At 46.4% G+C, this 26,581-nt stretch overlaps 1 protein-coding gene across 1 annotated transcript in view; it reads right to left on the reverse strand.

Annotated features, from left to right (window-relative positions):
- The window catches only part of LOC133341267 (centrosomal protein of 170 kDa-like), a 77,283-nt gene that overhangs the window by 10,290 nt on the left and 40,412 nt on the right, over nt 1-26,581 (reverse strand). The window contains 18 exon segments of the mRNA XM_061549764.1: nt 93-144; nt 984-1,077; nt 1,542-1,630; nt 5,476-5,637; nt 7,127-7,286; nt 8,228-8,690; nt 11,214-11,406; nt 11,973-12,578; nt 12,580-13,308; nt 13,310-13,429; nt 13,432-13,763; nt 16,099-16,252; nt 18,465-18,668; nt 20,013-20,667; nt 21,010-21,413; nt 21,891-21,995; nt 21,997-22,067; nt 23,825-23,992. Coding sequence (XP_061405748.1) covers nt 93-144; nt 984-1,077; nt 1,542-1,630; nt 5,476-5,637; nt 7,127-7,286; nt 8,228-8,690; nt 11,214-11,406; nt 11,973-12,578; nt 12,580-13,308; nt 13,310-13,429; nt 13,432-13,763; nt 16,099-16,252; nt 18,465-18,668; nt 20,013-20,667; nt 21,010-21,413; nt 21,891-21,995; nt 21,997-22,067; nt 23,825-23,992 — 4,761 coding nt within the window.

Below are 26,581 nucleotides of genomic sequence, written 5' to 3' on the forward strand. Positions count from 1 at the left end.
TTTCAGTCGCAAGCGTTCCCTTCTCAGTAACCTCTTGTGATGCCACCATGACGAGGCATCGGCTGAGCACAGAGTGGGCACCATTTTCTTACCTTGCAGCTGCTTCTCAACTTTTCTCAGGTCCTGTAGAATGGATGTCAGCTCCTGCAATGCAATCAGAAAGAGAAATGTATTCAAAACGAATGCATTACCATTTATAAGACGGGCATGCAGTATGACGTGCAATGATTAAATGTAGAAAGGCAAAATTATAACGGTATTAATATAGATTACAATAAAAAAAACACTGCTCGGCTTTCCAAAAGCACTCCAACCTACTCTTGGCCACGTCTAGCTCAACACTGACAGATGTTAACAAATATTAACTAAATAAACACGAGTTATGTATATGGTTAGTCGGGCGCGGTGGTGTATGTCTGTAAGTCAGCACTGGAGGCGAGTGTTGGTCAGAGGTCGCAACCGGGTACCCGATACCCGTACCCTACCCGATACCCGGCTACCCGTACCCGGCCGGGTACGGGTACGGGTACCCATTTGCGACCCTGGTGCGGCCGGGTACGGGTACGGGTAAGGAATCAAAACCCGTTTGCGACCTCTGGTGTTGGTGGATCACATAGACTTGAAACTCCCTCCCCGGGGTATCAATGTCGCCATCTCCGGGATTGCAAGGGTATGACATATGACGAAGTGGAATTAATTTCCATCAGGACAGAGATTGGTTGAGTGTTGCCCGACGCACACCAGGTACTCCGGTTTGCTTTAATCATTGTTATTTCATACATATTTTGGCAGGAAATTAAGTAGTTAAGAAAAAAAATCTGAGTAATGATAAATAAAAATTTATATTTTTAAATAGAACAATGCAATTGTCGTGGATCTTACACCCTACGATGTATCGTAGAGCACTGCCATCACGCAGCAACCCCAGTGGCAACCAGCCCCAGTGGGAACCAGCCCCAGTGGGAACCAGCCCCAGTGCTTACCCTGCTGGTGGTCCTTAGGAGGGGCACTTCGCCATCGAAGCTGAGCTTGGACTCGATCGCTTCCCAGGGAAGGTCCTGGTCTTTAAACAGGTAACTGAGAGAGAAACACGATCAACAATTAACAAAGCACGAGTAGGTTTTAGCTGCGACTACATGACCTTCCACCTCAGTATGACCTATGCGCTTCCTATATTACCCGTGTTTACTGATCTATGCGATATAGTTTGATGCATGAGCAGTGGAAAAAATTGAGATCGGAAAAGCCTTGCGGTCATTTTCACCCATTCTTGATTCCAAAAAACTAAACTGTGGCTTTTAAATCTCAAATTCACTCGAACACATCCCTTCATTAGTTTTTAGAAAACATATGAATCAAAAAGCAAAACACCTTCAGATGGTTCGTGTTTATACACATGGTATGCATACGATTTGGCTTGTACTCTCACACAAGTAATTCTACATAGGAGTTAACAATAAAAGTATGATTAAAACATAATCATTGGCTCCTATGCTGCTAAATCTCTGGCAATATAATAGCCCAACGTTGTAATTTCCCACCGGATCTTGGAGGTGGTTTTGTCGGTAGCGGAGCGTATACGCTGAGAGAGCTGGGCGATGGAGGTGAGCATCAGGGTATCAAGCACCACCTGCCATCCCAGACAGCGAGGCCCATCAACACATCGTCGCGTTACTCCATTATCACACGCGTCCGACGCAAATCATACAAGCCACATGCACCATCAGCCAATCGCACGCCACTCTCCAAATCCCACTTCAAATCCTAACCTTGCATTGCATCTTCGCATCGCACTATCGCACGTTCCAATCAACACGATCACTTCCTATCAACGCCGATTGCTCCCGCACACATCCGATTGTCACACTATCACGACTTCGTCCGGGCACTTCCCAATGCAACGATGAAAACATGACGATATATATGATATGATCGCTCCGTGATGAAAATTGTCAATACCAAGCTCTATCATTGACATGCCCTGCCACGAATGCGTCAACATGAATAGGCACATTTACTTCTTTATCCCTTTGCCTCCAGCGTGGATTAATATAAGAGCTGTATATATAAGATACACGACTGATCAAACACCACCACGAACATTGTAAAACAAAGTTCATGGTCTGGCAATTAATAATTAGTTTTACACGAAATTACTACTAATGGATGAAAAATCTTTGATTGAAAAGCAAAACCAATTTAATAAGCATAGTTTAAGCAATTATCTTTCAAAATCCTTGCAGTTCAGCTTTAATACCCATAATGAGCATCTCCATTCATTTATTGCTATTTATTTGTGCATTTTAATATTCCCAATTGTAAAGCACTTCCACGTTATTTTCCCAGGAATAAACAACCTTTACTGATTCACAGGCAGACTACGACAACAGCTGCGACGATGTTGATGGGTCATCTGATTTTGTATCCACACGCCGGTGAAAACGTGCAACGTGGGTAGAAAATTGCAAAATTTTTGCAAAAGCCTCGAGCATCAATGATTTTTTTTAGCAATCTCAATGCGCATTGTGACAAATGACAATTAATGTGCACATACATTACGAATGTTGGTGATACATACAAAGGTATATTCCAGAAGGGTAAAACATTTTGAGAAATGGATATTAAGAGGGCTTAATGACAAACACATCTTTTTAGAATTGTTACCCAAATGTGTTTATTCTATGACACCGAATATGACTGAAAAAATGTAACTTTATCAATTACCAAAGTAGGAATATAATTTAGTAAATAGAATTGCTGAAATACGATAATCACAACATTCTAGTAATTTCCATTCTCAAAATATTTAGACTCCTTTTCAAAAGACATCAGAGCCACAAACACAAAATGTAAACCACCGTGTGTTTGTTTAAATCCATGCCATGCATGCAGTAACATGTTCCATTTGGCTAAAAGCAGACAAGTTGTTACTTAAAACGTAGGAAATAGATTGAAAAAGCCTTAACCCTTTCACATATATCATATTTCACGTAAATTGTAGGAGTATAAGCTGAATTATTGTTTTTATGGAGGGGGGGGTGAACATCGCTGTGCTTGGGCTTGGTAGAGCCGTACTCACGACTGGGGACTCGAACCGCACATGGGTAGAATATTAAAAAGCCGATGCCTTCAAGAGGTAATTTTAAAAAATGCTTCACCTCACAGATATGAGTATCAGCAGACTGTACTCAACGTTATTTGGAAATTCCAAACAATTATCTTATACAATGTCTCACTGTCCATCACACCAAGGATTCCACTCATTAAAATCAAAAAGGAATTTTCCATAATCGAGGTCCATGTAAAATTGTGAGCGACCGGTAACTGAATTTTTTTTTGTAAATGAAAAGAAATTTGGGTTAATAGCGATTGCAAATTTTTGTCGTTCAGTAAAATACAGCTTCAATGCAGGTTCGCGTTTTTTGTCATCTTCATAAAAGTATTTAAAGATTGAAAGTTAAACAGCCAATTTATACAACAGTAGTAGCCGCCAAATGTATTGAATACAGTGCATGTCCTAATCCCTGCGATTGCTATTGCCAGTCATAGCCAGTGGAGCGATACAATGTGTAATGGTGCTGCTCTCAAGCAGTTCTCTTCAGCAGTAAACAATGCACATAAACTGTGACGGAGGATAAGCAGGAGGCCTGAACCTCGTCACCTCACTCTCACAGTCTCCTGTCCTTGGCTTCGAATTATAAAAACAGTTAAATACAATGTAATAAAATGTGTGAATGATGAGAAAACGCCACCATTACATAATTAACAGTGTAACCCGGAAAACCGTAGAATTTCAAGCAACACGAAATTGTGTGTCGAAGACGCAGCCTCTCTGCATATGCCGAAAGCTGTCAGTCGGTCACATTTGCTCATTTATTTTGATGGTGACGTAAGCAAAGAGGACCACAGTGCACTTCTTAAAGGAAACGCTGGATGTTTTTTCTTGTATACGCACAGACGCTGCGTGCTTACACATCTTTGTGCGTTTCGCTTGAAGCAAATACATTGTGTAAAGCCTCACGAGACATCGTCTGCAACGTTAGGTCAAGTCTTGCACTTGTTCAATATCGCACTTGCCAAGTGAAATATTTCACGTGGAAAACTGACGCAATAGGAGCGTAACTTACAGCCTCCCAAAAAACAAATTCTATTTAAGCTAAAATGTGTTTCCATTCGGCACACGTGGAAGCATGGCAATGTGAGCCAACGCAGCGGGGAATCTGGGCGAGCTGGGTTGAGTGCATTGTATTCGGGTTACAATAAAAACTGGATTACCATATTATCAGTCATGCTTGTGAAATAATGAGAAAAGGACATACCTTTAGTCACTTCCAACCCACAACCCCACACTGTATAAGAATATAACATTAGTGGGCACAGGTTCTTTGTGCTCTGCCCCTTTAAATGTGGGTTCCTGGCTTCTCAGCGTCTACCCTGCTTGATTAATGCTACAATAATGTGCTCATGCGATAACCAGGACCCGTCATTCACACGCTGAATAATGTGCCTGCTGCGATACCCATAATTGGAACCGTGCATATCACTTCAGTTGATTAAAGCCTGCAATTGATGAAGAGTATGTATGACGCATTTCAAAAGGATTACTTCTTCAGAGGCCTTTGTAGATGAATACCACTTCTCATCACACTTCCATACCAGTTCGTGTCTGCAGTGAATGCAATTAACAAACACCATTGTTAAATTGGAGAATTAACGGCTTTGAGAGTCAGTGTGGGGTTTCTCACCGTATACTGGTTACAAATTCTGTGTGGGAGATAAGCGTGAGCCGATTTTCCTGTAGCTGACATGAGTATTTAGAAAAAGTGTGCCAATCATATTTAACAATTAAACTTGCATCAATATGCCTAATGATATGTGAGATGTTGAAATGCTATTTCCTTGTATTGTCAGTTATTTTGGTGTCTTATTATCCCACTTTGCCCCTTTGAAGTTGTCGTGTTTTCAAATAATTACGGTGAAATGGCAAAAAGTGCGCTTTCCAAATGCGACCGAACTGCACCTTTACACATTAAATCCTGATACCTTGATTTGTTCTGTAAACAATTGTGGGATATGAATTTAATCGGCCAAACAAAGTACGATTTGCTCAAGCACAGTACTCTTAATGAACATAAATACAAACACCAGGGATTGATTCACTGAATCATTTAGCCACATGGGTTGGTTAAGTTATAGTTAAACATCAAGACACTTAATATTACACTCAAAATGCACGTGCCTCTTATTTTTTTACGGAAAGTAATTTGCTGCCAGCATTTGAATGCCACTCCCATTGACCACCACCAGACATTGAAACCCACATAATTCGGCATGAGCATGTACCCAACTAGGAAACACATCATTCCTAACGACCATCCCTTAATTTAACCACAAAGTGAAAGGGTTAAGACACTCTCAAAATAAAACAATTAAATAAATACACAAATAGATCGACACTCAAAGCTTCTTATCGACCTCATCTCTACTCCAGGTTCTCTTCCTCGTGATGGGAGTAAAGTGATCTTTGACCTCTGATAACTTTTGACCCCCGGTGGCATCATTGCTATCCCCGCAAGGCCTCTCCGGCAGCGGCACTTTCTTAAAGTTCAGGCTCTCATCAAAGATGCGAGGCACAAGCTAGCGGGGAAGAGTGTAGGAGAGGAGGGCACAAGGAGGGGGGAGGGACCGCAGAGAGGAGAGAAGCAGCAAAGGGGGAAAAGTTCAGGGGTGTGTTGTGCTCGACAAATAAAAACAGGCACAGACGGTAAGGAAAGACAGCCAGCAGCCAGTTCTTGCAACGTCAACGAATGAATTACCTTTACTCGGGCATTGTTATATTTTTAGATGTGACTAGTTAATGGCATTCGATGGATTGTTTTCTACATTTAAATGTTGTATATCAATAAGATAAAAAAAAGAGTATTCACGAATCGATCAGCAATGTAATATATACAATTTTGACACTGATTATCATCGTAAAATGTATGGATTTTTTTTGAAGAACTATATTCATACGAATACTCTAGAGATGAACAAGTTATTGACTTTATATTTTTCTACTTGATACTGAGACACGTGATAACGCCGCCACATTTCCCAAAATATGAAATACCACTGGTGCTTTAGGCACGTGCGTTTCTTTATAAATAAAAATAATAACCCGGGCGACTGCCGGGCATGAACAGCGAACTTCTGCAACAAGCGTCAAACGCGCTACTGCTGGGCCACGCCACCACCTGAGGCCCACCAAGAACGGATAAATGAAGGAGTCGGGATGCTTCGCGAGCTGAAGGCCACGTGGAACCGGAACGTAGGGCAAGATGAACATTTGTTTAAATAGCGGCGAAAAATATGGGTGGGGATGATGAGATGGAGGTGAGTGAGATAGACTTGGTGTTGGAGATGACAAGGGTGAGAGTTGTATCCACGGGAGCGTGCGAGGCGTAGGAGAGAATCGGAAGGACGTCAATACAGGTACCCCATTTGCTATCCCCACTAAATCTATCCCCAGCCACCTCCTTTGTACACTACATTGTGTTGTTATGCGTCGACCCCATAATCAGTCAACATTGTGGTTGATTACTGACAAAAACAATTGGTTTCCAATTTACTGGCATCAGAATAGAAACCGCCAAGTCTAACATTCCGTGTTCATCTCTAGTGCATTCGTACATCTAAGTATGTCGGGACACGCCTACAATGTGATGCTCATGCGATATCTTAATGACAGAAAATTTACTAACATGGCCTTCATGCAAATGTGATCTCTGGCAGAGAAGCACTCTGGCAGTCATCTGGCCAGTTAAGTTGCGGTGCATTTACATTTTCTCATAAATGTAACTGCATCATGTGAATATATACTATTTAATAAATACAGATTAGGCAATATTCACCAAGTTCAAATAACCACAACACCAAATGTCATCCTCTAGTAAATAAAAGTACCATGAGATTAACATACCATTGGATCAGTCTAGCTCTGTTCTCAATAATATTTCTGAGAAAACCCGCTATGTCTAAACAATAGCATGTTGCTGGCTTTAAATATGAAGAGATACTTCTGTAAACGAAAAAACCTTTTTTGACAAATGTGCCCTCTGGCACCGTACGACTGTCATTTGTGTACCTCCTCGCGCGCGTCGATCGAAGACCCGGGGGTGGGTGGTCCCGTGCTGCCCGTGGTGCTGGGTGCCGTGCCCGATGAGCTGACTCCGTCCGGGTCTCCCGTCACGCTGTGGATCTCGCGTGCCAGGATGGCCAGGTCTTTGGCGAGGTCTTTGCTGATCCTGCGGCATGCCAGGAGGTCGGCCCCGTCACCGTGTGGCCGTCACAAAACATGCGCGGACGTCGACGACGAGACCAAGGGGTGTCCGTCAAAGTCGATTTGTGGCACGTGCAACATTGGTTGAATGCATTGTTGAATTTCTTACGCGCCGTAACTTAACAACAGAGGATCTGACCAAACGGCCAGAACTGATTTTCCGGCCGGGAGGCAGGTGGCATGAAGAATGAGGAGCCGAGCAGGTAAAGAAAGGTGGTATGTATGCATGTTGAACTTCTTTCGCACCGTAGGTAGCCAACTGTGCTAATTGGAGGTGTTGGGGAAGGACAACAAACTAAACACAAAAGTAGCTAAAAAGAATGAGCTTTCAATTTAGATTAAAAAGAGCAAAGCTCCAGTGGCTTCTTAATATCGGAAGGAAGAGCATTCCAGACGGCCGCAAAAGCGGAGACCATCAACTCGTTACGCTTGAGAATGTGGTTCAATCCAAGATGGCTGCATGAAATCAAACCCAGCTTTTCAATGGCTCGGTGCTTTGACATGGTAATAACAGCCTCAATAATAAAACCTATGCAGCTGCATCATTCGCGGCCGCAGAGATGACACGAACCCATTGTATACAGCATATACAAATCAAAAGCATCGATGCTTGCGTGGATCGATGCATCTATGGTGACCTTCAAAATCTAAATTGGTGAATCGATGTGTCAATCCACCCCGATTGTTTAGTGCGTTTGTATCACGGTGAGAAGCAGAAGATGGCAGAAGACTTGGTGCAATGAAATCAAAGAATTGGGAAGCCACCACCGGGCAAGAACGGCAAATAAAACAAAAGATTGAAAGAAGATGGGGTCAGGTCTTTACCCAGCAGTATGGGACTCGCAGGCTGACAACAAAAACAACAACAACCACATCTTCACGGTGAGACGCAGCCACCGCACCCACCTTGCAATCTCCTCGCTGTGCACCGTCCAGTGCCTCAGGTAATCCTCATCTCCGCCCTTGGCCTGCGGCTTGCCGGCGCCCGTGTGAGCCGCCCCGCCGCCACTCGCGCCGCCGCCCCTCCTGCCGCCCGGCGCCACGGCACCGCCGCCTGTTGCCGCGGACCCCGCGCCGCGGGGCGGCAACGCCGCTCCCACGCCGCCAGAGTGGGGCCGGGAAGACGTCACCGTCGACGTGGAGGACGATGATCCGGACGGTGGCCGGTGATGGTGGTGGTGGTGAGGCGCCGCCAGCGTGGCCGTCGCGGGCCCACCCCGCGTCGCGCCCCCCCTGGTGTCCGCGGGAGCTCCCGGTGCACGCATCCGGATTGAGTAGCGGGGGGCGGCCCCTCCGCCACCACGGCTGGCGCCGAACTCGTCCTCCGAGGTGGAGGTGTAGTCGGTCAAGCGTTGGCGCCAGCGCGTGCCTTGTGTGTTGGGATGCGGCAAGAGCAAAAATCGAAAGCGTGCAACGTTGTTTCAAAACGTCTCGCGGGTCTGTGCGTTAGAGGAAAACGGGCGATAAAACGTTTGACGTGTCACCATCCAAAACGTATCCCTTGTAATACATAGAAATTGGGAAAGTCACAAACAACTTCAATAAAGGGTTGTTTTGGGTTAGATCACATAATATAAATGTGTCATTACACCCACCACCACCCGACACAGCTAATTAGCAAGGTTTGTCACGTAAACCAAACGTTTTAAATTATTTACTACTTCAGCACACCGGTGTGTTGGAGAAAACACCCACGACATTTACAATTAGAGTACAACGTTTCGCTGTTGATTACAACCAGCTTCATCAGGCGATTCGCGAAATTTGTAAGAATCAATCATTTCATCAAGTGATTCTTATGCTTACCATACGTGCAATTATCAAGCAAGATTTGAAAAGCGCACAACTGGACACAATGACAGACATTACTTCATTTCCCAGCACTGCAAACCAAGCAGCAGATATCAAGCTTTCTACCAAAGCAGAACACACTGCAGCCCTTACCACTAGCATTGCGTATGATGGGAGGAAAGCAGATCTCTGAAAAAATATAATTTGCATTACTTCAACAGTAAAAAGAAATCATCATTATCTACATACTCGTTTTTAAGTGTGTCATCATCATTACCACTGCCACCATCACTGCTGTCAACACTTGTCATCACCTTCAGCCTTGTCTACATCAATAATTACAATCGTTTCATCATCATGGTCCTACTATATTTTCATTAAATGATGTATGACAGCGAAGGCAATGTAATTAAATATTTACCGCAATCAAGCCTCATCATGATTGTAACCTTTACTGGCATTCTGCATTCATGATACTCAATTAGAATTCCACCATTCACTCATCCATCTTGTCCAACTCTTAACCGTGTAACTTTTTTGTTGGTCAAAACTTTAATGTCACTTTGCTGATGCCTTCACGTACATTGTCTCTGTCAGAACCATCGCTATCGTCCACCAACGATAAGTCACAGTCAAAGTCATGCCAAATGCATTTGCTTCTTCTAACAATTGTGATATTTTATAGGTTCATTTTAACCTCCTGGTGATTCAAGGATTGATAAGAGGTGGAGATTGCATCCTTGGATCTTGTGGGGTTTTTTCCCATTTGTTAATTATTAGACATTGGATTGTATGTCGTATATTATATCATTAATCATGGTAACAAATAATACAAAACTCAAATGTTAAGATGTATTACAATCACACGAGAGCGTAACATAAGTCATTATTTCAATTAAGGGGACATTTCACTCCCACAATCAATCTTAGACATTCTCTGCAATCAATCAAACAGAATTGTGGCTGAAAATAACCAAAGCAGCAAAGTGCAGGAATGATTAAGCAGCCAATTTGGAATGGGCAGTGCATGGGTGGGATGCCTTGTGAGAAAGCTGTAACATTTGGAGCCCAATTCATGTGGTTGGAAAATGTCAGTTTTAGTAGAAAATGACAAAAATGTGTCAATGGTTCCATTGCCAAACAATAAAGAAAATTTGTTATGTGAAAAATTTTGACCAACTTTTTGGAGAATCTGTTCCTTGATGTTATTTACAAGGTTGAAAATAGTTGTATATTCCAAAATTCATCCACCTAAGGGTCATAAATGTGTATTAGGTTGGTGTACACACTTTGTAAAGACAATAATGACGATGATAATGAAACAACACGGATAATTTATCGCAGGAGAGAGGGAAAAAAAAATCACAATTATTAAGGCAACAAAAACAACTTCAAATGGAGTGGAACTTGCTCGGACTGAAAACATTAATTTCCTTGAGTAAAAATCATCAAGAGCAGCGGGGCCTTCAGTAGAACAATGACACCCCAAACACATGTAGAGGAGGGCGCTGCTGCTTAGGGCTCTACAGAAGCTCGTAGAAGGAAGCAATGGCCATCTCTTAAATCTTGACATAGTAGTCGGAGTGTAAAAACTACACTTCGTCCAGTTTACCCGAGTATGCTCATCACACTCAACCATCATTGTCGCCTATTATTGCATCGTCGGACAGCACGAGGTCGTAGCGGCTTGAGGAGGACTTCATCCAGCAGTGGATTGATCATGGCTGACGATGACGAAACTAAACTATTTAAACCATTTTTTTATTTTAGCAGATAAGGCCCACTGAGCTATGTAGCTCTTTTTCAGAAGCGACCTGGCCACCAATGATAGCTCAACGAAGTGGCTTATCATTTGACTATTTATAGCAGTAAAATAATCCAAATAATCTGAACGCATATTTCTAAATTGTTTCTAAATACTGGAGGACCAGAGAAAAAAATCCACGCGACCACGAGGAGAGAGACACGCAAACTCCAAATATACAGCAGGCGTCAGGGCCGGGATCCACCCACGCCCTCCTGCATACCAGGCGAGGTAGTTAACATCTCCTAGCCACCGTGGCTCCGACGACGGCGACGACGACAAGGACGGTGGCCATACCGGACGGTGAGCTGTGCGTGGAGCTCGAGGAGCGGCTGCGGGGCTCGCGGTCGCGCGACTCGCTGCACGTGCGGCTCCTGGCCATGGAGCCGGGCGTCCCGTGGGCCGCTCCGGAGAGGCGTGCCGCGAGGTTGCCCCTGCCCGCCTCGGCTATGCGGCTTCCTAGGCTCGAGCGGCCCGAAGCCGGAGACATCTACGTGCACAGGCGAGAGAACGAGCAACGGTGAGATCGCGTAACGCATGTGACGCTCGCTTCCGAGAATGAGGAGCAGTCATCAAAAGGATTTAATGTGGAGCTCGCTGAGCAAGTGTGGGAGCTAATGTCTAATAATAATGAAGCCAAGAGATCTCCACACTCAAATAAGCTCAATGATTCCGAAACATGTTGAGCACTCTTGTCTCCCAGACTGTTTCAGTCTCATCTACTACAATGCACGTCAAAACTCTCTTTCCGCTTCTTTCCTAAAACTGTGAAACTTTAGAATTGCCTCCCATGGTCTCTTTTCCCAACTTCGTATTACCTTGCTCAATTAAAAAAAAACACATAATTAAACTCTTATCCATTACACCTTCAACAGTGCTGTTAGTTGTTGGATAACTGCATGGCATTGTTGTCCTTTGGGCCTGCACTCCGCAACCGTGATACAAAGAAAAGGAAGGAAAAGCAATGGGGTGGTGGTGGTGCCTCTCCACACCAGTGGTTCTGAAGCCACTTGCTAGATATCCAACAGGAAGCACGGATAATTGCCACGAGCTCACCACGGTGGCCTCCGTGTCGCTGCGCGAGGATGAGACGCGCGGCCGCCGGGGCTGGGCCAGGAGGTCGATGCGGGACAGGCTCCTGCGAGGCCCCGGCTGGGGCGACGGCCTCGCCCCCGTCGAGCTCGTGGTGGACACGTCCGAGATGACCGAGGCGCGGTCCACGTCGCCCGACTCGTTGTCCGACGCGTCGCCGAGACGGGCGCGCCGCATCAGGGACGTTCGCGTCGGCCTCGGTTTGGAGGATGGCGGCGTTGGCATGAAGCCGCCCCGGGGCGGCACCCCCACGGCGCCGCCGCCCCTGGACATCATCGCCGCCGCGGACGCGCTTCTGCCCTCCAGCTTCGTCCTCATGAGCTCGTCCGTGGAGGTGAGCCCCGGCGGAGGACGCGAGGCGGACGCGCGATCCGAGGACGCGGCGCGCGCCGTGGAGGAAGACGGCCGATCGTCGTCCGTCGTCCAGTCCGCCGAAGGCGGGCGGGCGACCGTTCCGACCCTGTCCACACCGGGCCTGGTGCGACGAGAGCCCAACGCGACGTCCGCCTTCGCTCCGGGATCCACGGAGCGCGCCTTGCGGAGCTCTGACAGTTTCTCGCGGGCGTTGGCAGGAGGCCTTGCGTTGCGTCACAGACTTCCGCTGGCCCTCCCCGTTCACCAGGCTCACGGTACTCGAGGTGTCCACATCGGACTCGGGAGATGGGGAACGGATTGGGCTCCGTAGGCCCTCCCAACCACCCGACACCGACAGCTTGGCCTCCAGCGCTGCCACGGCTGCTTCGGTTTCCTTCAGCAGCAGAGAAGTGTCCGTGCTGGACGCCGTGTTGCCGGAATCGTTTCTCTTCCGTGTCTCACCGCCGTTGCTCCGCTCCCTGTGCCCCGCGCTAAAATCTTTGCCGACAGCAGCACCTCCCTTTGCTTCAGACTCATCCCTCGAGCCGCTCCGTGCCTTTGGTGCCTCCGACGAAGGCGCAGATGACCGTGCCTCGGTACCTTTACACTGGCTCTCGGCAGGCGCGACGGTGCTGATGTGCGGCAGCATCTCGATTGGCACCAACGAGCTTGGCCGCTCCTTCGTGAAGCTGCCCTGGCGTACGAGCGCCTTGCCACCGCCCTTCTTCTGCACGTCGCTCGGCCGGGTGGGGCGGCTCTCCGAGGCACTGCGTGGTCGCCCAAGGACCTCGTCCTGCAAGGATGAATTGAGGAGCCCGATGGCTTTCAAGGGTTTGTCTCCAAAGGGCCTTGTCGACGGGCCGCCTTCGCTTTCTGGCCTCGTGTCCGATTTAGTTGACTGTTGCCTGCTACCCACGCTGTCCCTTTGCTCATCGCTAGCTTTGGCAGGACGACGTTTTTGGCGTACTGAAGCCAGAGTCCGATTGCGACGGCTGCCGAGGGCCTCCTTTAACATCGCCAGCATCGCTTCTTTCCGTCCCCGTTGTCTTCGTGGACAAGGTGCGCAAGGCCCAATGATGCAGGACTCCTTCACGCTCGTGCACGTGACATCAATCTCCCAGATGTTTCCACCACAAGCGGGTCGTTCGGCCACCGTTTGACCGTCCTGGCTCGCCAAACCGTCTGCAGCCACGACTCTGGCCCCGTCCTTTTCCTCGACTGCCCCCGTCCCCGAACTGGGTCTTGCCAGGAATGGCCCCACGGCAGTGGTGGGGATCCCGTCCGAGTGCGTTCTCTCGAGCGGGATTTGCGGCAACGCCCGTCGCCTCCTGTCCGACTGGCTGCTGGTGCCGTCTGAAGCGGAGCTGCGTACCGAGACGCACGATTCACCGCCGTCGGCATCTGCCAAGACAGAAACCCAGAATGGGAATCGATCACAGGCAGACGACACTGCCACCACACTGACCGGTCTCTCTCATGGTGACACACCATCAAACATGATAGCTATGTAGCCTATTCTATTTATAGCCTTCAAATAGACAAATTGAAAATGTGTCAGCAGGAGACCCAAAAACATGTTTTTATCTGTACCTCATCAGTATGGTGTTTTGAGTAGCTGACACGTCCAAATGGCCGTATGCTCCTGACACTCACAACAAGTCAGCTCACTGAGCATGAGGCTGTACTCTCTACTATTGCTGGCTCTGAGCCAATGATGGAAATTGTCATTTTCTATGGCAGTCTATTGATAGGACAACCACTCTTCATTTCCCACAAAGTATTATTAATTTTACGGTATAATGGGCTCAGATGACCCTCGAAATTGATTTGAACTCACAACCTTATGATAGTAGGCTCTCAAGAGCTGAATTTTAATTAGCGTTGCATCTTAATCGTGGTGCACAATATTTGTTAGTCAGCAGTCAGCATACACTCCTGTGAGGGGTTGGGGCACTGGTACAGTAGCAAGCAAATTGTGTTATGAACCCACAAACCCAAATTCGATTTCCGGCCATGGCTAATATCAGTGGCAAGTGATATCAGATTTGGACTTTCCCTCTCCTCACTTGACCAACCCACACTGACCAGGCAGCTAAAGTGTGGAAGAAATTTTTTTTCAAACAAATATGGGGAGAGGAGGCCATCATCCATTGGTAGATTGAGAATGGTTATATTAAATTATTTCATTGTAAACTCCCGCTAAATGATTTTCGTTTTCTTGTTCACAAATAACTTTCATAAGAATATTTTTTTAGCAATGTTAACCTTGATCAATAATGACTCACAATCTACAAATCTAGTAGAGATTACTCTTGGGAAGATCTACCAACTTCAGAACCACATGTTATATTTCGAATTTAAAGTCTATCTTACCACAGACTTTGAACGGTATTCTTAGCTATGCAGAAAAGTACTTGGTTTATACCGTTCCTTACTGGCATATGTTCAACTAAGCATCAAACCAATTTTTTTCCTTCTTTGAGTTATTGGTTTACAGTCTAAGAGAATCACCTTTTCTACATATGAGAGCCAAGCCTGGCTTAGTCATGTGTAGCTGCCCCTAAATTATAGCGAGGCTTTCAATGTTGCTGCTGGCTTACCGCTTGAATTAGGGCATACAATTTCAAAGCCAAAAAGCCACTTCTAGGAAACTGCTTTGTTGTTTGTAATAATTAAGGATGTCAGCAAAAATGTGGGGTGGGGGAAATGATCTTGAAGTTTGTGAGCATGATTTTTACCATGGGAAAACAATTACTATCTCTCTGCAGAGACAGTGATTAGTTCAATTTACATTATGAGGGTATTAAGGTTTTGCCGACCTGGACAGATCACAAAACTGCTCTTAGTTTGCTGCAGTTATAATCCTGGAATGTATTTATCCTCAAAAGCCTGACTGAGAATCAAGACTCGTATTCAAGAGAGTCCTACATGAGGACTTTTGGCAAATTCCACGAAGGATCGTAGTGTGTGGGAAGAAGAGGGTATTTAATCCTAAAGGTTCTGCAGAGATGGGTTAACAACCCATTGACTCCTGGCAAATTCACAGGCCAGAAAAGTTGGAAGTGTATCATCCACCAACCCTTGCCTCCCAAGTGTTGGATTAAGTCATGAGCTCAGATAAACAGACATCAATCTAAAACTCAGAAATGTAACACACAACCTATTGAGGAAGTATAAATTGCAATTGTCTGATGGGATCAGAAAAAATACGAGCTGAATTATACAGCCACCAGAGAGTGCTGCATTGCACATGACAACACCGATACACATATAGCGAGAAGGCAGATCCCAAGTGGCATAGTACAATGCAAAAAAAAAATCACCTGAAGGGATTGTGAAGCCTCACATGAATATAATGCTTCATCGGACTTCCGCCGGCTTCAAGCAGATGTTAACCCATTCCCATTCTGAGACAACTGCAAGTTTGCAGGATGGGTGTCCCGTTCACCGCCGAATCTCAGAACGCGCAAGCGGTTCAGCATTAGTTTTATTTAGGGAAGCGTAGCACCGTTGTTTTTAAAGACATTGTTCTCACCGCAGAGAACCGTAGTGACACGACCGTGCTCTACGATAGCTGGCACCAAACTGTGCCACACGCCCTCCCGCATGGCCTTATTGGGAGCCTCGGTACGATTCACATACGTCATCAGAACGGAATTGGAAGACCAAATGACGATGTACGTGTACGTAATTGGAACGGGAAAAGGTTAATATAATGAAGTCAAGAATGGCTTACCCTTGTCAGGGACTGTGGGCGTTGGCTCGGTAGGCCTGTTGTCCTGGCCTGGAGGGAAGCTGGGCCAGCTCCCATTGGGGGTTGTGGCCAAGCTGGCCCACTGCGAGCGGTACTGGGATGCGCTGGGGGCCACAGGACCGACGGGCCTTGCCTGCTGTGAGCAACGGAGAAGAGAACACACGCGTGAATTGGACAAGGCCGCACGCCGGAGGTTTATCCCACAGCAGACCTTTGAAGCAGACTGTAGGAGGAGATCTAATCTGCAAAAAGGCAATGTACTAATTGGTCATTAAGCAAGCATCTCATAATACACATTAGGCAAAGGTAAAGATATAATTCTGAAATTTGCTGCTCACACCATTGTCGGAGGAAGGGCCCCCATTAGAAAGGGGCTCGAGAAGACCCAGAAAAGAGGGTGTTTTTGCCTTTTCTTCCACACTGGCCAGCCTTCTTAGGAGAGCTGGGAGCAACCACACTCTACTATCCACCACACACACAACCACACTATACTACGCACCACACTATTCTACGCACCACACACACACAACCACACTATTCTACGCACCACACACACAACCACACTATACTACACACCACACACACAACCACACTATACTACCCACCACACACACACAACCACACTATTCTACCCACCACACACACACAACCACACTATTCTACCCACCACACACACACAACCACACTATTCTACGCACCACACTATTCTACGCACCACACACACAACCACGCTATTCTACACACCACACACACAACCACACTATTCTACCCACCACACACACACAACCACAGTATTCTACACACCACACACACACAACCACACTATTCTACGCACCACACTATTCTACGCACCACACACACAACCACGCTATTCTACACACCACACACACAACCACACTATTCTACCCACCACACACACACAACCACACTATTCTACGCACCACACACACAACCACACTATTCTACCCACCACACTACTCTACGCACCACACACACAACCACACTAGTCTACGCACCACACACAACCACACTAGTCTACGCACCACACACACAACCACACTATTCTACCCACCACACTAGTCTACGCACCACACACACAACCGGCTACTCCATTGTGGAGTAAACATTTATACTCCTATAAGTGGAGAGAGGCAGAGGTGGGGATTCTAAGAAACGTGTCCATTGTTTCAACAGCTGCGCCAGGAGATAAAATCATCAACCGCTGCATTGTACGCACATCCGAGACACAATAACGATGCGGGGTAATCACGAGTAGTATAAATGTGAAGTGGCTTTTATAACTCGGACAAAGTTTGTCGAGGACTCTAAATCAGATAGAAATAATGTGTCTCCCCTTTCTTGATTTGGGAGAAATGCTCGTAAGATACCAGTTTCTGGTGCGTGTCGAGCCATTTAATTACTCAATATATTAGCCATATTTGATAAAACTCTGGAAATTACCTTCAAGTTGACACCCCCTGTTACTTATGTTCATTATTTTTGTCACTTTGTTAAATGTTACACGGCACTGTTGAATACGAGAAGGTTCCGTCTCAAGGGATTTTCCAGGTTCAATATTTGAATGACTAAATAACACACGTGGAAGTGCACTTTTAGAAAGACCATAACCAATGTTTCCCCAATCAAGCTACAAGCATGAAAGCACAAAGAGACACTAAAACGTCTCCAGGAACCTGCCGTGTGGGCAATTTAGAAATGAATCAGAAAGGTTCACAGCCGTTTTTGAAATACGGGAAATAAAACGTTAATGGAATCAAGATCAAAGGGTCATCACCGCCAGCGATGTTGATGCCACCACACCTCACCATCAAATCCTTCTGCTGGACCCAGTAGCTGTTTTGCAGAGCCAACATTTGACTCAAAGATGTGCTTTTACAGTATTACTTCGTGTGGTTTTAAGTCTTCTATTTTGTTGCTGACCAACAGATGTCAATCTCGGTACCTGCTCTGGTAACAAGCAGCACGCCTTTGTCCGCCACATGCAAGCAACCCATCGTATTATCTTCTGCAGAAGTACATCTACAATTACATTCCATGTTCTCATGCAAATTTGCTGTGCGCTTAATTCTATTCTGCCAGAAGTTACGAGCTTCCTACAAACGCGTCTGTATCTAAAGGCAACAAAAGCATCGGGTTTTATTTGCTTTGACACATGCACCAAAACAGACAATACGCATGACATTACACGTACTACACTTGTTTTAACACTGAAGTTAACCTCCCTACTCTTCGGAACGAGTTTAACTCACCCATTAAAAACACGCCATACGCACACAACGCACAAGGTAAACGTGTACAAAAGATGTTCAAATAGGCGAGACAAATACCTGCGCTAAAGGATCTGCACCAGTTATTTGTGTTACTGGGTAGACCGCTATGGTTCCACCCAATCCACTCTGCCACTCCAGTTCAGGTTTTCCATCCTTCCATCCCAAAGCAGCCGACGCTGCTGTTACGCCATCTGCCTTTGTTTTCCCATCTTTGTCCGTGTGAGGAAGGGATGAGCTGACGTTGACTGACACTCCATATACCTGCGATATAAAGGTCAAGGTCAAGAGGTTATCAACGACAAAACCATTGAAGCCAAAGCCCCTTCAAATGCCTTTCTTCCTTCTGGTATAGCCTCCAGCCTTTGCACAGCCAACACCAGATTTGGAAGGCCTGGTTGAATTGAAGCCCACCATCTGGCTAAGTACCCACTTCAGTGATAGTTCCTTTGTATATTATTGTTAGTTACTTCAGCCATGATATAACTGAATTGCGCATTAACACAAAATATCGTCAAGCTGTAAGAAATGTACAAAAAAAATGTCCGTTGACCAATTCACTTAACAAAAAGAATATCACTACAGTATAACATAGAGAGTCAATGATCAAATCATGAACTCAAAATCTTCGTAGGCAATCCTGACAAATACAATACTCACTTGGAAGCAGTTAGTACCAAACAACCAGTAGGGAGTGTACATTTTGTTTAGGTATAGACATAACAAGGCAGCCACACAGGGCAGCTTCGGGTAGTTCTGACACTGCTCTCAAAAGTCTCTGTGGTTTCTTGCAACTAAATGTTCACAGAATTATGAATACATTTACCGGTAATTTGTCGTGGCCAACTCATGAGAGCCTTTGGCACAAACAGTCTGGTCAAGAAGGTATAATCTCATTCTTTGAATAAAAAATATGATAAATCCCTATGTATGCACATTGGAGAGTCTTGCTGCATCACTGCAGGGGCAGTGTGAGATCATGTTTACAATTGCTTGCTGGTTTCTCTAGTTGTTGAAAGTACTTGATCTGGAAAAATCTATACAGCTATTAGTTCTGACAAATGTATTTCTAAGCAAGATACAACTAAGCAGCATTAGCTGCCACTTGGCATTGCATTAATATTTAAACAGCTTGTCTATTTCAAGGCATTGGAAGTTAGTTAAGACAAAATGAAATGATGGTATTCAAAAAAATTAATCTAGCACAGCTATGAGGAGTACTGATTAATCAGTAAAAGTATGTGGATAACAAACAAATGTATTTTTTTTCGATTTAAAGCTTTCGTGACTGCAGGGATTCATCTTCTTGGTTCTTTCGGTAAAGTCATGTAGAATTCAGACTCTTTCTCCTCGACAGACCTGTTCTCCACCTGAGGACGGCTACTTGCGTTGTGGCCGAAACGTCGTGAGAATTATTTTATTGTGTTTTATTTTTATTATTTTATTATTTCAATTCTATGTGACTTTACTGAAAGAACCAAGAAAAAAAAAAATGTATTTCATTATCTGCAGCCGAATTAAATGACAAGGAGGCTTTGTGACATTGACTCGGCACGGTGTCCCAAGGTGCAGCTGACGGTGCCGGCCGGCTATCGCGTCCTCGCCGACCTTCGAGGTTTCTCCCATCTCCGCGAGCGAGCCGCGGTGGTCGTCGCCTCGGCTGCCCCCCCCCGAGCCGCTGTCGCCGTTCTTCTGCGCGTCCCCGTCCGGCGACGTGCGTGGCAGCTCGGGCCTGGGCCCCACGGAGACCGACACGAACGTCTTTTCCGAGAGGAGCCTCGTCTCCCCGGTGTGCGGCGAGCCCTCCCGAGAGCGCCTCTCCCCGTTGGACGTCGCCGGCGGCTTCCCGCGCGGCTCCGTCTCCCGCGAGGAGGCGGCGGACCGCTCGGCGCGCCCCACTTTGCCGCGCAGCGCCGTCAGCGGGCCGCCGTCGGCCGCCTCCGGGGCCGAGCCCGGCGAAAACGAGTTGGAGCGCCGCTTGCGCGGGTTCCCATCGTCCTCGTTGAAGAAGAACTCGATGGTGAAGGCGGCGCCATGGCCGGGCACGCCTTGGCGCTGTGCGGGCGGCGTCCCCTGCTGGGCCGGGCTGGGGGAGGAGGCGCCCTCCCCGCCGCCGCAATCGTCGTCGCGCGAGCGGAGACGCGCCTGCTGCTGTTCCAGACGGTGCTTGGCGAGGGCGTCGCGCAAAGAGCCGCCCTTCCCTCCTCCCGAGACGCGGACGCTCTCATCTTCGCGATCGCTCTGCGTGCCGTCCTCGTGTTTGCTCCCTGACGGTGGCACAGGGTTACAATTTGTAAGTTGAAATAATAAATAAAAGTAGATGCGACGTCGATGCAGGCTACCAAGTAAAAGAGATGCAGGTTGGTAAATCAGCTTGTGTGGTCGGCCAATATTCATGAACCAATGAAGTCCAAGCCAGTTGAAATTTTATAAATAAATTCCCAGTGAAACATTTTAATCAAACCTCATTACGTGTTTTTGTCCAGTCCCTAGCCACATTCTAACACTTAAATCTCAATGCTGCTGGCTCGGAGCACAATCCTCGACTCACCCCGTCATCCTCAACCCTTACATGAATCACTTCAAGGAAAAAAGGGGTCATGACCTGCCTTTGAAGGCCTTGCCGTTGGCAGTCGCCTCGCCCTTGGCACTGACGACAGGGTCCCCGGCCTTGCGAGCGGAGCGTCTGGCGCACGCCGCCGGCACGCCGCTCTGCGCCAACCAATCGGCCACCTTGCTGTCGGCGGCAGCGGCCGCCCCCACCACGCCGTCCGCCGCGATCCTCGGCGAGTCCCTGCCGGAGAGGCGCGGTCGACCCCCCGGCTGGCCGGGGCCGGGGCTGCCCGAGCACACGCTGCCCGCGGCGCCGCTGCCGCCACCTCCGCCGCTGCCGGCCGGCGCCACCGGGACGTGGTCTCGTATGGTCACCTTGCCCGGCGAGTTCTCGTCGAACTCGATGGTGAACGAGGCGTGGCCCGGCCCGCTCACGAAGGGGGAGACGTGGTCAGTCTGTGCGGACCGCAGAGACAAAGTCAGTGGGGTAAGCGAGAATTACACGGCGCAGCCGTATGCCAAATTGTATTATTACTACTGTAGAATGACTCCTCTCATCCACGGTGATGTGGACGATTTTTTGCAGATAAGTGGAGTACATTCGTGTTATCCACGAATTTACCACGAATTCACGCCACTTATCTGCAAAAAACGTCCGATAATTGCGGATAATAGAATTCATTTGCCGATTAACTCCCCTAACAGGAATTCTACAATTTAAATGTTTGATGACATCCACAAGTAATATTTCTGTTTATATTAACATGAACACATGCTAAACATTAATTAAGCAAGAAACCACAGGGTACTACTATGCAAGCAGCCTACACCCCTCTGTTTAACGCATTCGTGGTCACCAAATCACCCGGGTGCATGCCGGATGATTTGGCGACAGACGCCCTTGTGCCCGGCGCTCTCTCAACGGGGCCGTACCGCGTTGGCGGCGCAGTCGGTGTCCCTGGTGGGTGGCTCCGAGCCCTCTCTCTGCAGCTCCTTGGTGGGAATTTCAAAGTAGCTGGGCTCCCGGCGCAGCCCAGCAGTAGCCGTTGGCTCCCTCCATGTACAACGAGCCCACGCCGCTCTTCTGTGCCTCCTCTTCACTCGCTCCGTCTGCGACGTTAAATGTTTAATGCCAAATAAACAAGCGCACGGTCAAATCTGCGGCACGCGCATGTGCACGCACGTACCAGCGACATCCAGTGCACTGCGTGCGAGGCGTAACTGTAAATTTCTATCGATGTTGACAAAGTCTGGTATTTTCACACACAACAATGTCTTCTGTAGCTCAAATACCTACTTATGAAGTACATTAAAAGCATAACTGGTTTTTTTTTTGGTAAGGTTTATCACGTAAACAAAACATACCAATTACGCGACCTAACCCAAAAAAACTTCTATAATGGATAATATTGGTCGCGAAAGCCTACGTGTTAAAACGGACTACATTAGAACAGAGCGCGCTTCATTTTATTATTGTTCAATAACCTATTTTTGCACGGTGTAACTGTGCACAAACAGGTCCCCCTTGATGCATTTTAAAACTTTTAGATTGGTCTACTTTACTCAATCAAATAAGGAACATCAGACTATCAAGTGTGCGACTGCGGCTATGAATTCCAGACGATGATCCACGTATCTTTGCGCTGCCCCAGTTATATATTTGAAGGTATTGTACCTGCAATCAACCAATTCTTAAGGAAACTGATTAAATAAATGAAGGTTAAATCACTTACAACTGAATCTGGCTATATGAAGGAAGATGTGTAATTTCCACTCGTATGGGTTTGTTTGATACCCAACGTTGATGAAAGAAAATGGTCAATGTCAACCATTGCCAAATTCCAATTGATTTAAATCCATGTTCCAATTCCTGCACCACAATGTAAATACAATACCCAACTATAAACCAGTCAATATTTCCACGTGTTATTTATCTCTGCTTAGAATAAGGGCAACTGCCTGAGATAAAATATTTCCCGTCACATAGCAGTATTAATGGAAATAGTGGTAAGGTGTTTCCATCTGCACATAAATGCCAACTCAGTCCCCACAACCTTTGTTGTAACGTTGTTCTTTATTTAGTTTTGTCTGAACTAAAATACATTCCTGCAAAAAAACAAGATATTGCTTACGATGTCAAGGTCAGGGCAATCATGGCCAATGCCACTGATATCGCCACACACAGCCATCACTTCCTTCAGCCAGATGGTAGGAAGAGCACGGAATGTGCACATTGACGGATCACATGACTTAAGTGGCCTGTCACACAGGTGGCTATTGAATTTAACATGGAGTGTAAAGAACACTGAAACCTCTAGTTGAACATTAAAAAGAATGCGATTGCAAGGAAGTTGAGAAAAATAACACTGGCGATGTTGCTGTGTGTAATCCCATTTTTATAATTTGCAGGTAATTTGACAGCATTGGGATGTTTGGCATATACCAGTTGCAGTGTATGTTATTTAGTTACGAGAACAAACCGGATGCAACGAAGGAAACCCATGCATGACACAGGGGGAGAGAAAATACAAACTCCACGCAGAAAGGCACCTGAGAAAGTAATAAAACCCAAGACCCTCTCGCTTCGACACACGAGTGTTAACACTGTGCCACCTGCCTCCCGATAAAGAATTAACGCAAAAAAAGCATGACATGTTAACAATGTCAGATTAAAAAACAACGCCCGCCCAAACAAAACAGACAACACAGTGCCTCGATGAGCTTGCACATGCTTAAAACAGCATCAAATAAAACACAAATTATAATAATGATCCTAAAGCTAATCATTACAGTGCTGTTGATCACAGTAATGACGATTAATTAAATAGAGCTGCTATGACAGGTCACAGTGGGGTGGAAACACGAACCCGGAGGAGAGGGGTAGTGTTGCACTGCTGCACCATCGGTCCCGCTCAGCTTGTCTCGATGCAGGGAGGAGTCCGTGGCCCCGAGGCCCTTCCACTCCCCGTCGCTCTCACCCCACCACGACGGCCTCCCGTACAGAGGGGTCCCGCGGGACGCAGGAGCAGGGGCCTCTGGGTAAGTGTTAATTGACAGCGACAGTGCAAATGAGACGTGGGCGGTGGGAGGGGGAGAGGAACAAAGAAAAACACAGATGGGTGTGAAGAGATGGAACAAAATGAAAGGCAATGTCAAGGGACCACGTGGATAAATAGTAATTTAGAGGAAACACAATACAGATGACAGTCATGACAGCAAATACATGTGACAGGAATACAGTAAAAGTAAACAAGAGAATAGCGACAGTTACACAGAAAGGGGCAAAATACCAGAGTGAGGGCAACAAAACCCAGATATTATCAGGTCAATATTCAGCACTCAATGTGTTCAAAGATGTAGATAAGAAGATGTACTTCAAATGCATGCTTTCCGCATTAACTAAGAACTTACAAGATGTATGGCTGAATAAACCGTCATAAAATGGTACTCGTGTACAGCTGTTCATATGGAATTAATCTGAGCATTCCTATTTTAACAAAATGAACCACGTGACAAAGTGGCTGAGTATCTCCAGCAGCACCCTGCTGAGTCTAAAGATGCAGTGCGACCTTTGTGTTAGAAGGACATTACTACCGTGACACAGTAAGCCATTGGAAGTAGCGCATGCTCAAGCAAAACAATACAAAGAAGGGGCATATGCTGTATAATTAATGCGTATTGTCAGGGATACATTAACCATTAGGCAGTAATCATGGAAAATAATTATTTTTCAGAGTCATCATCATCAGCCCGGGTCAATACACTACTGGATGAAAACCTCCCCCAAGGCAATGCCATCTCTCCGGTTCCCGTGATGTAACAAAGGACAAAGATCCCCCATATAGCCTTAACAGACTGCTAGAGGCAAGTGATGTGGTAATAATCTACCCAACACTTGCACGTTCCTTGGCTGCCACTCGGTGATAACTTAAATATCGGCCATCGCACCTTCTAGCGTCGTGTCCTGCACACGCACACTAAGACATTTGAACAATTTGAATTATGTCACTAACCTGCACGTGCTCTATAACCCCCTGTGCTCCTCTGTCTCTCAGTAGAATTCCAAGCACGCATCTCTCCACGCTGCTTTGTGCAATTATACCGTGCAAAAATGTTTACAAATTCGATCACGTTAGTGCTTCTGGGAGACTACAAATCCTATTATCCGTGGATGGAAATAGTCCATGTACGGATCAACTAGCGGTGTGTGCATTAGAGAAGTAGCAGACAGGGATTCGATAAAGAGGAGTTTCACCATCATCCTTTTGTAGTAAAGCAGGGGGCTCATGGTTGAAAAGAGGGCCCGCTATTGGCCGGTCTGCGTAAATGCATGAGCAGACAATGCAGTCACAAAGGGCCCCCCACTCTATATGGTTGCAGTTAGGGAGCCGTGTATCTCCTAGGGCAGGGGTCGGCAACCAAAATAACAAGAAGAGCCATTTCTTTCCAATTCGGTACAAAATTCAGTATTTCAAGAGCCGCAATGCATCTGAGTACATACTGTACATACGTACATATCGTCAAGAAGCAGCCCGTAAAGAGCCGCATGCGGCTCCGGAGCCGTAGGTTGCCGACCCCTGTCCTAGGGTCTCAAAGACGACCAGCAGTAGCCCTCCCCCATACACTGCACAGTCCAAACAAAGATTCTGATCCTACTGCTGTTCAAGACATCTCACCAGGGCCCTAACAGCTTTAATGACACTGGGTAACAGCCTCTAGTGCAGTACAGCAAGTCGTGTAAATGTCAGTAACATATCCAAGTCTTTCATTTAGATTGTTTTATGCACGTATTGCTCCATGTCAAAATTAATAATTTTGTCTACATATAAATGCAATTAATAAATTACAAGTACTTTTTGACAAGTTTTATTCTGCATTCGTGAAGCTCAACCTTTGTTATTTTGAAGAAAAAAATATTATTTTACACTTTGCTTCACTTGAAAAAGTCCCAAAAGAAGATGTAATTGCGTATATTTTTATACACTGTACTCAGGACCCATGTACAATAGCAGATGTTTTTTCCATGTAATAATTATTTTATATAAAGCTTACAACATAACAAGAAACGCACTCGCTGGTAGACACATTTCTGCACAACCAGCCTGCTTTGCACAAGAGGCAGCAGGCGGACAGACGCGCACACACCCACACACAGACACAGAAGAAGTCCTATTAATTGTTCCCGCTCATCTCTGACTAACCATGGGGCAGTCCGTTATAGCTGCTCAGCCCCGTTTCCTGCCCTTCATCCTCCCTGAGGATGTCATTCCTGGCCTGCGGGAAGGCGGGGTGGTAGTGGTGGTGGTGTGTGCCACGTCACCACATTCTCCGTCACAAGCCATCCGTTTTACTCCCCCCCCAGTTTTCCTTCACTCCCTTTGAATCGTACACTGTACAAAGCAGCGTGCCTTCAAGCCAACAAAGCACTTTGTGATCGGTGCCTTCGCCGCTGTGAACCAACACGCACGCAAACACATTAGCGGAATTGGGTTTTTTTTCCTTTTGCCTTTGTTTCTTTTCAATAGCGTATCACCCGGAGAAAGCTATTGGATAGCGGAGCAGTATAATGCAGGTCTAGACCAGTTGGCTTGTTCGCTCATGTCACTGTGGCACCGGTGCGTTGT

Source organism: Lethenteron reissneri, chromosome 11 (assembly GCF_015708825.2).
Source record: "Lethenteron reissneri isolate LAM-NWPU_2019-01 chromosome 11, ASM1570882v1, whole genome shotgun sequence".
Lineage (NCBI taxonomy): Eukaryota > Metazoa > Chordata > Hyperoartia > Petromyzontiformes > Petromyzontidae > Lethenteron > Lethenteron reissneri.